At 44.5% G+C, this 12,065-nt stretch overlaps 2 protein-coding genes across 4 annotated transcripts in view; one reads left to right on the plus strand and one right to left on the minus strand.

Annotated features, from left to right (window-relative positions):
• The window catches only part of LOC119175782 (26S proteasome non-ATPase regulatory subunit 4), a 30,136-nt gene extending 19,916 nt beyond the window's left edge, over nucleotides 1–10,220 (plus strand). The window contains 2 exon segments of the mRNA XM_037426753.2: nucleotides 9,743–9,831; nucleotides 9,927–10,220. Of these exon segments, the coding sequence (XP_037282650.2) occupies nucleotides 9,743–9,831; nucleotides 9,927–10,121 (284 nt within the window). The 3' untranslated portion in view covers nucleotides 10,122–10,220.
• Nucleotides 1–12,065, minus strand: part of LOC119175781 (uncharacterized) — a 74,182-nt gene that overhangs the window by 57,207 nt on the left and 4,910 nt on the right. The window lies entirely within an intron of this gene.

Here is a 12,065-nt window from a genome sequence, read left to right on the forward strand (position 1 = left end):
ATCTATGATCATAGATAATTTGGTTGCTGAGGAAAAGGAACCAAGAAAAAAGCACGTTTTGAGATAATCACACTTAAGTTGAAAAACATTATTTAAAATGTATGAAATAACAGCAATATGACGGACCCGTTCAATAGGCACAAGTCAGATATTTATCACCAACATCATTTTTTCTTTTTGTCTTGAAACTTTTTGCCTGGCAAGCCTCATTTGTCGTCTGCTGTGCAGCCCTTGTCAGCACAGTACTGTCGACGTAGTTCAAGTTTGCATAGGCCTTGCACTGTGCAGTGGCCTGGCGAAATTTCAAAATAGTTCAGCACATTCACACGGGCTATATTGCTATCATTAAAAGTTAACAAAGCATCAAGAGTGCATATTTGTTGTGTTTAGTGCCCAAGAAAAAACATTCTTTTGGAGCGTGCTTCCACACAACAATTCGACTCATTATGGTTTTGAGTTTTCCCACGGAGGCATTTAGCAAGCAATTCTGCATGAGCTAGTTCCAGACAATTTGGTTTAACCACCTCAATAACAGATGCTGGAAGTTGTTTTTTATGAACGAATGGTTCACGATTTGACTGGGCTTCTTTGAATTTACACCAAGTTTTGGTGTCCTTCGAGCAGACCATGAGATTGATTGTTATCCTTTGATGCCATGTGAAAATATGTGGACCGGACAGCTTTTCGCATGTGCTCCAAGCTGGTTTTATTTATTTTAATGGCCCAACTGTAATAGCTTTAGTGCTTGGCAATGATGACACCATTAAGACGTCCCCGACCAGATATAGATTTCCTGAGACAAAGCTTGATGCCTCTGCAGTTCTGGGCCCATTCTCCTCTAAATGGTCCAAATGCATTCCATCTTGCAAACTGTAACTTCTCAATGTGGCTATGATGCTTGAACTGCAAGGAATCCTTTGCTACGTAAGAATAGGGACATGGCAGGCCACTGGAAAATTAGGAAAATAAATGCACAAATTAAGCAGACGGGGACTGAAGGCAGTGCTAACCTGAGATGCTTATTTAGCTGTAAAAACTGCGTTATTATTGCAATATCTCTCAGCGGGTTTTTCCGTCGCCGCCATGTTCCATAACAAGTCGAAATTGATAACATGCCTCGCGCGTCGTAACTTTCATGAGCGGGTAAAAGCGCACGAGTGCAACTGAAGCGAAGATCAAATGAGTTGGCCCATCTCTATCGCCTGAAAGGTGTACAAGATAACATCCCCCGCGTCTTTTAACTGCTGTCGAATGCTCAAACAGAAAGAAAATCACCCATCTTGAACGAGCATGAAAATCTCTGCAAGCATTAGGGCGGTTTCAACGCCAAAGGACGGTGAAAAAAGGCACTTCACAGTGCGGCCGTATTTGCTCACATCAGCGTTTTGTAGGAGTTCTGTGATATCGGATCCAAAATAGTTGGCTGCCAGCCTTAGTTCGTATAACATTACAATTTTTCGCTATTGTGTTCGTTGCATCGCATTCAATACGTCGTCGTGTTGTTGCCAAAACTAATCGGCTAATCTCGAAAGCTATGAGCCTGCGAACTCACGGCGCAAGACAAAAGTGCGTGACAAGTCAACCTGTGTCTGACCTTACATCTTCTCAGTGGTGACGACATTGTTGTCCGCACCATGCTCGCGCAGTGAAACCATGCACGTGCGCACGGTGTCGAAAAAGAAGAGCGAACGACACATACACGGATACAGCGGACAACTATTCGGCAAAGGGCCCTTCATATGCAACGCGGCCCCACATATGTGATGCTAACTAAAAGCGTGGCACTGCCAACGCGGGCAGGGGAGGGGAGGGGGGCACATCTACGCATGTGCCCGCAGCTGCAAGCAGAGCTTCAATGCTGGCTCGTGGGGCGCAGGCCCGCCTCTCGCTCGCCTGGTGCGCAGTGTGTGCCGCCGCCGCTTCTCGCCTCGGCAACGGCGGGGCACCCGCGGAAGATGCATGCTCATACCTAAATGCCAAAACCCGGGGTGAAATTCCTTGATTGTTTGCGGGGAAAATTTATTATATCAAGGTTGTCTCCCGCTGTTACTTTGTTACATAGAGGTCGTTAATACATGTGCTTCTATGGAGCACCGGCAGGGAATAGAAAAACTTTGTTATATCGAGGAATTTGCGATATGGAAGTTCGTTATAAGCAGGTTTAACTGTAGTCGAATCGATAAGAGTTTATGGGTCACTATTAAGGGGTGCTCCGCCGCGGTGGTCCAGTGGCTAAGGTACTCAGCCGCTGACCCGCAGGTCGCGGGATCAAATCCCGGCTGTGGCAGCTGCGTTTCCGATGGAGACGAAAATGCTGTAGGCTCGTGTGCTCAGATTTGGGTGCACAATAAAGAACCCCAGGTGGTCAAAATTTTGGGAGCCCTCCACTCCTCGTCTCTAATCTTGTGGTGGTTTTGGGACATTAAACCCCATAAATCAATCAATCAATCAACTATTAAGGGAGATAAAACATGCCTAAAGGTTGTCAAGGTGTTAGTAACGACTTGGTCGGTGCACATGAACTGTTTGTTTACATGAACTCAAAATTTATCTACGAATCTAAAAACCCTGATGACATTGCTACCTTCGAGAAGGCTAGAAATGGTCCTGCCTGCGTGAACTAAATACAGGTCACTTAAACTGGCACCTATACAAACGCCGCTCTTTTGCAGGTATAGGGAGCCTGCATGAACAGTGGCGACGCTATGCACTCTGGGTAGGCAGCCATTTTTTCGTCAGAGGTGGTCGGGGAGTGCACCAGCGCAGTTCTCTTAGCGAGTGTTGGCGTAGCCTGTAGGCGTGATCGAGAGCGAGCACGATGCAAATTTAACTCCAAGAAGTGTCGTGCCCGATGTCAGCCTCACCGGAAGACTACACCACAACGCTGTGCTAAAAAGACCTCAAGTAGTACGAAGAAGCGACGTGGGCCCATTCTCGCTTCGTGCGGGCGACTGTGTTAGCGACGTGGACTTGTGGCCGCGTGTCGACAGCTCCAATATTCATGAATTTCTCGTTCCGAAAACGAGTTTGATTGCCCGAGAGCTGTTGAAGTCGAGAAACGCCTTCGAGGGCCACAACTTTGTGACAAGTGGCTGGTTGTAGAATCTGTGGGTAAAGAAATTCGCCGCCGATATCGTGGGCATCGTCACTCAAGTAAGACTCTCATCATCGTCACTCTCATCGTGCACATGCGTCGTGCTCCACGTAGAATAACAGCGCAGTGGGATGCGAGCAGGCTTCCCTGTTCCTGGCCATGCATGTGCAGTACGCGGCAAGGACCTCTCCATCACTTTTGCCCATGAATAAGATGTCGATAGGAGCCTTGTAAACACACTGAGAGTTTAACCTGCAGAAACAAACATTAGGATCTACGGCAAAATCAAGTAATGTAACACGTCTTACTTGAGTGACTTACTGATACGCAAGAAGGACATCCATGAGTTGGCACTGAGAGGGAAAGTACAGATAATTTGGAGTCTCGCTTCAGAACAGGTACTATACGAGTATTAATACGGAGTGTGCAGTGGAAGTTGGAGGCAGGGTAGTTAGACAGGACACTGGCAAGCTTTCCGAGGAAGTGAAGAGTCTCATTAAGAAGCGTCAAATCATGAAAGTCTCAAGTAAAACAGACAAAATAGAACTGGCAGAGCTTTCGAAGTGGATTAATAGCCGTAAGGTATCTGATGTAAGAAGGTATAACATGGAGAAAATTGAACGCGCTCTGAAAAACGGACGAAGTGTCAAAGCAGTGAAGAGGAAACTTGGGATAGGCAAAAATCGGATGTATGCACTAAGGGACAAAGAAGGCAAAATAACTACCAATATGGATAAGATAGTTAAAATAGCGGTGGAGTTTTGCAGAGATCTGTACAGTAGCCGGGACAACCACGACCTTAATACTGCAGTAGGGTTAACAGGCGGGCGCTAGTTGGTACAACTTCATAATGGAATAATTGGAAGCGCAAACCAACGGGACACAAGAGAAGAGACAAACAAGCGCAGACTGAAACTCAGTTTATTCAGAGAAGAAATTATATACCAGAAGGATGAGAAAGGAAAACAACTGGGGAGAAAGTTCCACCATGATCAGGTGTCGTGCAGAAACGACATTTCGCAATCTAACAGTGATATAGACTGTGAACTAACACAACTATCAATATACTTTTTAATAAAAAAGGCTTCCGCAATCTCTCTAGTTTTTTTGTCATGATGGCTGTATAAAACAGATGTGCGTGAAAATTCAGGTTCGCAGCCACACTTTTTGCAATGGGCGGACAAATGTAAACCCGGGGCTGATTTCAGCGCGTTGTAGTGTTCTCGCAAGCGAATATTCAAGCAGCGCCCAGTCTGCCCAATGTATAACCTGTCGCAAGACAGTGGAATACAATAAACGACATTAGATCGACAATTGGTGAAGGAATTGACGTGCTTGACACCACAACCTTTCTTCACAAGACCTGCCTTCATTCAGCCCCGGGTTTACATTTGTCCACCCATTGCAAAAAGTGTGGCTGTGTACCTGAATTTTCGCGCACATCTGTCTTATACAGCCATCATGACATGAAAACTAGAAAGATTCCGGAAGCCTTTTTTATTAAAAAGAATATAGATAGTTGTGTTCACCGTCTATATCACTGTTAGGTTGTGAAATATCGTTTCTGGACGACACCTGATCATGGTGGAACTTTCTCCCCAGTTGTTTTCCTTTCTCATCCTTCTGGTATATAATTTCTTCTCTCAATAAACTGAGTTTCAGTCTGCACTTGTTTGTCTCTTCTCTTGTGTCCCGTTGGTTTATGCTTCCAATTATTCCATTATGGAGCTTAATACTACAAGAACTGGCAGTAACCCAGATGACACGCCACCAGTAATGATAAAAGAAGTCAGAAAAGCTTTGGAGAGCATGCAAAGAGGCAAAGCTGCTGGTGAGGATCAGGTAACATCAGAGGTGCTGAAAGATGGAGGAGAGATTGTGCTAGAAAAACTAGCCACCCTGCTTACGAGATGTCTCCTGGCGGGAAGAATACCAGAGTCTTGGAAGAATGCTAACATCATCCTAATACATAAGAAAGGAGATGACAAGGACTTGAAGAATTACGGGCCGATCAGCTTGCTCTCTGTAGTATACAAGCTATTTACAAAGGTAATTGCTGCCCCGCCGCGGTGGTCTAGTGGCTAAGGTACTCGGCTGCTGACCCGCAGGTTGCGGGATCGAATCCCGGCTGCGGCGGCTGCATTTCCGATGGAGGCGGGAATGTTGTAGGCCCGTGTGCTCAGATTTGGGCGCACGTTAAAGAACCCCAGATGGTCAAAATTTCCGGGGCCCTCCACCACGGCGTCTCTCGTAATCATATGGTGGTTTTGGGACGTTAAACCTCACATATCAACCAAAGGTAATTGCTAACAGAGTAAAGAAAAAAAATTAGAATTCAATCAACCAAAGGAACAGGCAGGATTTCGAACAGGTAATAGAGAAATGCTCAGAATATAGCCAACCACTATACATAGCCTTCATTGATTACAAGAAGGCGTTTGATTCAGTAGAAATATCAGCAGTCATGCAGACACTGCGAAATCAGGGCGTCGATGAAGCATGTTTAAACATCCTAGAAGAATTATACAGGGGATCAACTGCTACCATAGTGCTTCATAAAAAAAGCAACAGAATACCAATCAAGAAGGGTGTAAGGCAGGGGGACGCAATCTCCCCAATGCTATTTACCGCGTGCTTACAGGAGGTTTTCAGAAGCCTTGAATGGGAACAGTTAGGGATAAGCGTTAATGGGGAGTACCTTAGTAACCTGCGCTTCGCCGATGACATTGCATTGCTGAGCAACTCAGGGGATGAATTGCAACTCATGATTACGGAGTTAGACAAGGAGAGCAGAAAGGTGGGTCTTAAAATTAATCTGCAGTAAACGAAAGTAATATACAACAACCTCGGAAGAGAGCAGCGCTTCGACATAGGTAATAGTGCACTTCAAGTTGTAAAAAACTGTCTACTTAGGGCAGATAATAACCGCGGAGCTGAACCACGAGATGGAAGTAACTAGAATAAAAGTGGGGTGGACCACATTTGGCAAGCACTCTCAAATTATGACAGGTAGATTGCCACTATCCCTAAAGAGGAAGGTATATAACAGCTGTATCGTGTCGGTACTTAGCTACGGAGCAGAAACCTGGAGACTTACAAAGAGGGTTCAGCTTAAATTGAGGACGAGGCAGTGAGCAATGGAAAGAAAAATGGTAGGTGTAACCTTAAGAGATGAGAAGAGAGCAGAGTGGATTAGGGGACAAACGGGGTTAAGTATATGATAGTTGAGATCAAGAAAAGGAAATAGACATGGGCCGGGCATGTAGCGCGTAGACAGGATAACCGTTGGTCATTAAGGGTAACTGACTGGATTTCCAGAGAAGGCAAGCGGGTTAGGGGGAAGCAGAAGGTTAGGTGGTCAGATGAGATTAAGAAGTTTGCGGGTGCAAATTGGCAGCAGCAAGCACAGGACCGAGTTAACTGGCGGAACATGGGAGAGGCCTCTGTCCTGCGGTGGACGTAGTCAGGCTGATGATGATGATGACTTGAGTGACGATGGCCACGGTATCGGCGGCGAATTTCATCACCCAGGTACGGCTCCCACAACCAGCCACTCGTCAGAACTTGTGACCCTCGAAGGCCTTTATCAACTTCAACAGCTCCCGGGTAATCAAACTCATCTTCGGAACGAGAAATCCATGAATATTGGAGCTGTCGACGCGCGGCCACAAGTCCATGTCGCTTGCACTGTTGCCCGCACGAAGCGAGCATCGTAACGCTCGAGGTCTTTCTGGCACAGCGTTGTGATATAGTCTTCCGGTGAGGCTGACATCGTGCAAGACATTTCTTGGAGTTAAATTTGCATCGTGCTCGCTCTCGATCACGCCTGCAAGCTACGCCAACGCTCGCAAACACGACTGCGCTGATGCACTCCCCGAGTGCATAGCGTCGCCGCCGTTCATGCAAGCTCCCTATAGACTACCGTCCCACTCTACCTAAGTCGAACTCAATGTGAGTCTTTGCACTGAAGAACTTGAGAGTGCCTGATTTGCTGTTTGTGATGTCCCTAACCAACTTTGGTAGGTTCATATTCTCACCGAGCTTTCTAGCTTCCCTTTTTAGTTTTTGATCTGGACATTTATGCGGCATGGAAAGACAGAACGCTTGAAGCGCTTTCTATTTGTCAAGGTACCGTAGGGAGACGGCGAATCCACTTTCCTTGTGCAATAGGAGGTCACAGTACGAGTTTGCTTTGATTCCTTATGTACACCGCATATCCCATAATTTGAAACATATAGCCAAACATGTTGATGTAACGATGGTCTTCTCTGTCTTGTTAAAACATTCCAGTCTCTGCAAGATGACTAACCCTTTTCTCAGGAAAGCCCCAGCCTGCAATGTGAACCACAAGAACAAGTATGTAAGCTGTCAGACGCGTGTGGTCTACGAGTTACCCTTGTTGTGTGGTACAAGTTAGGTAGGCCATACCGAGTCATGCCTGAATGACAAGCTAAAGCAGTATAATAACAACGTCATAAATGGCAGAGAAGGCCACCTCGCAATTCACTTCTGGGATTGTCATTGTGTTCCTAATCATTGAGGCCAAGAGAATAATAGAATTAGGTGATCTATGTGTCTGCGTAGCCTCCATTTCAATATCGCCAAAAGAGTTACGCTACTTGAATGCAACTGGGCATTAAGGTGTGGTGTCTATATATGTTCTGTGCTATTTCTAAATAAATTTTTAATCTTTGTTGGAATTTTTAGTCTTTGTTTGTTGGAAATTCGAGTATAAAATACTATTACCACAGTTTTTCTAGCTTTGTTTAGTCGGCCTGGAAAACCACCGCAGTCAAGCAGAAAAGTTCATCTGTTCCAGCAACACTGGTATGCCGGCGTTGTTAAACAAACTGTAGTGGTGCCACTCATGCCAAACGTGCTACTAATACAAACATAGAACGTGCTTCACAAAAAAAATTTGGGGTCCCAGCTGTCTTTCAGCTGTGTGTAGGTGTTCTGCATTGCTTATGCTAATGTGCCAACATGGACAGTGAAGTGCAACTGAAACAGTGGGCGAAGAACATTAGCAAGCACTTCTTCTATTGTCTGTCACGCTCTGCCTTCCCATTGCTACGAACCAATTCGCCTAGATCAGCCTTGCTCCAGCATGCACACCTTGGTGAAGCGGAATGTAATGGCAAAATCTTTTTCTATGTAGAACCTCGGTGTATACTGGTGTCGTTGACTAATGTGCTTTTTACGCATGTGGACTTGACTGTATTACGCTGGACTTGCAGGAATGGTTTGAAAATTCCCTGAAATCAGTCGCGCTGCTATTTGCCGAAGACTCTCGTGCGTGCGTGCGTGTGTGTGTGTGTGTGTGTGTGTGTGTGTGTGTGTGTGTGTGTGTGTGTGTGTGTCGCCATAGCACCACCAGGCGCGCCTTCTTGAATGCATGAGAGGGGTGGAAAAAAGCAAAAAAAAAATGCTCCGGCACAACCTACACCTGCCTCAAGTGCGTAAAATAAAATTTCAAGTTATATGTGTTTGTTTTTAAGCAAAGTGAGTGTACCTCTGATGATTTCTTCTCTTGCCTGTAGATTGAACCACATTGTTAAGTGACGCTAGCAGTTATTCTCTGTCAACTTTCAATGTCAAATTAAAATCGTAATTCCTTTTGTGTGGGATAAAATCATGCTCGTTAGCACAGTTGTGTTGAACGATCTTATAATTTTTGCCACTATCAGAAAAGTTTTACTGAGCCGTTGGCAGTCTCTGAAATGCCTAAACTAAAGGTGTGCGAATATTTGAAATTTCGAACATTTTTCTGTTAGTGTTTGCTGTTTGATTTGATCGCTCTAGAAAGTTTCCTATTCAAACTTCCTAAAGACATATAGAGTCAACGTCTAACTTAGTGACCCGTTCAGGTTTTCAGTATGCTTCATCTCATCACAGCCTCGTATTGAGGCAAAGCTGCAGTTTGGGCTCTGCTACGGTCGGTCGAACTTCTCAAAGACAAATTCAGTCTAAGTTCGATTGGAAGTGGCCCCTTCAAATTTTAAGTATGCTTAACCTCATCACACTCTCCTATTGCAGCACAGCTGCCAGGCTCTGCTATGGTTGCAAATTTGTTGACCCAAGAAAATTCTGGTTACAACATAGAGATGACTGATGAGACAGAGGTGGGGGCTCGGGTAATGCTGTTTTGGACCTGAAATTAGGGCAAGAAATCGGAAAATGGGACGCCCAAGATTTTTATCATTCAAAATTATAGACGTTCTTATAGATTGACGTCTACGAGGCAGATTTGGAACATCGGATTTGAAAAGAGCACAGCCTTGTCCGCCATATCAATTGGGCTTTCACAGAAGTTGAAAAAGGAGGAGAGGCTGAGAAAATGGCATCTTAGCCTTTCACATGTAAAGTATTGTCAGCAACACTTTGGTTTCACCAAATTATTACAATTATTACATAGATACAATTCAGCCTCTGCATTGTCTCGTTCTTGATAAGACAACTTTGAAACACCACCCCACCAGTGCTTCAACTTAGACAAAAGAAACGCCTTCATGGTGGTATCTGATACAAATATGGTTAGAAATTTTCTCCAACATTTCTTTCTCCAACGTCGCTTCAAACTACTATACTGTATTCACTCCTATACTATTGATAACTGCTAAACAAACGACACCTTGGCTGATGTTGCAGAGTCTGACGGTCCTTCTACAAGGGCAGCATCTGCAGTAGTTGTCAAGGAGGAGCCCATGGAGACGGACGAATCCGAAGAGCTCAAGAAGGTAGGCCACACCTAATGGGTTGGTGGCGAATACTCTGCCTGCCCCTGAGCTGTGCTCTTCAACCCATTGAAGCTTCAGTGACGGCCGTTGTGCAGGATGAGGCAGAGTCCGAAGACTACGAGATGATTCGGGACCCCGCCTTCCTGCTGTATGTCCTTGAAAACCTCCCTGGTGTGGACCCCCAGAGCGAGACTGTCCGCAATGCACTGGGAGAGCTCACCCAGGGAGACACGGCCAAGAAGGACAAGGATGGCCAAAACAAGGGCAAATAGAGCGAGGACAAGCAGTAGCCATAACACCTGCTTGACTCTGCCTCTCCTCTTCTCTTTTTTTTTTCTCTCGACCTATGGCCATTACAAAAAAGAATAATAAAAATTGTGTCCCATTAACTGCAGGACTTGTCGTCCCATAGATGTCTGTCATTGTTCTGTCTGTGTTTTTGTTTTCATATTTCATTTTTAAATGTGTGTGCACACTTTTATACTACCAACTTCATTTATATACGTGTACTGTAGGTTTAAGTCTGTGGGCACAGTGGTGGCTGCCATAGGTCTGCAAACTCTCTGAACAGGCGCTAAGTATGAGTGAGTGAGTCTGGCTGAGTACCATATGGTCCTGTGGTCTCATCTTCAGCATTACTGTCAGCCATATATCAGCTTACGGTTGTATGAGTTTTTTCACGCATGTCTGAACGCGCTAGCGTTCATGATGGACCATTTCAATATTTATTTATCGGAGGCCTGTGTTGGGGTAGTGTCATAACCTCTCACCCCAAACTCTTCCGAGGGAAGTTATTACAAAATCTCGTGTGAGTCGCGCATTTCATAAAAAGCCCTTATCTGATTGAAACCAGTGCTAACTATTTGTTTAAAGGTACAAGATCAATACCGAGTTGACTGGCGGAACATGGGACAGGCCTTTGTCCTGCAGTAGTCGTAGTCAGGCTGATGATGATGATGATGACAAGATAAATAGGTGTATTGTATACATATTATAGTAAAACAAAACAAGGATGCAGAAATATTCGAACACTACAACCACTAGATTTCAACTGATAATTTAACTCCAAACTCGTGACACAAAATGATAACTAAAAGTCTAAACTGATTGTATCATCACCATTATGTTGTCAAATCAAGCTATACTTGTGCATGCTCCTTTCAAGAAGCTGATTTTTTTTATACGATAGTGTTTAAGAGCTCATTTTGCAAAAAATTGCGGTGGTGGCATCGGTTGTGAGCGGAAAATCAAGATGTAAATAACAAAACATTTCATGTCCAAGTGAGGATGGAACCCAGTGCATTTGTGTGGCAAGCAGGTGTTCTATCACACAGTCACGCGTCTGCCTGAAAATGCAGTGAAAAGAACTTCCTCTGCTTGGAACTGCAGTGAAAATAAAGTTCATGCTCTAATTCTTTTTGTTTTCATTGTAAACATTGTTACACAATAGCAGGGGCAAAAAAAAGCTGCTATAGGGAGCTTGAGAAGCTCTTAGCCTTACAAACGCGCATCCTGTATAGAAGCTTCACAGTATGTGTAATATCACAGTATTATTGTGTGGTACAAGTCTGCATTGCCATCGGGCATCGGAGCATGTGATTATCATAACTTCGTGGTTTAAAGTCGGCCACCCATTACAAAAGGCACTGCATGAATTCCCTGAGACCGCATAGTGGGTGTATAGCAAGTGCGAAGAAATTCGTGTGAATAATTGCTTGTGGTTAAATGTACTCTACCCATTACAAAAAATGCAGCCATATGCGAAAGCTTCACTGACACCAGCCACTTTCAGCTTTATTGCTTATATCCTAGTAATCCACATTGTAAACTTCTTGAGTAACATCATGCAATGAAAAGTGCTATTCACTAAGTGTTTGAAGTATGCACTGGGAACAGAATATCGTTATTGCGTTCAACTCTTCCGGAGCCCTCTACTACGGTGTCTCTCATAATCATATGGTGTTTTTGGGACGTTAAACCCCACATATCAATCAATGCGTTCAAATTTTGAAGGTGATGCTTAAGGGTCCCCCAATTTTTTTTGTGAGGACAATTGAGGGTCACTTAGTGCGCCTGTGTGCCTCCCTGTGTATGTAAATAAACTTGTGTGTGCATCTTTTCGTGCCCTTTTGTTTTGCTACAGTATGTATTCAAGTCAAAATGAACTAGCCCAAATTTCAGCTCCAACTTTAGATGTATTGCCATGGAGTGTATTTCCATGTGGTCATGACATT

The sequence above is a fragment of the Rhipicephalus microplus genome, chromosome X, assembly GCF_043290135.1.
Source record: "Rhipicephalus microplus isolate Deutch F79 chromosome X, USDA_Rmic, whole genome shotgun sequence".
NCBI lineage: Eukaryota > Metazoa > Arthropoda > Arachnida > Ixodida > Ixodidae > Rhipicephalus > Rhipicephalus microplus.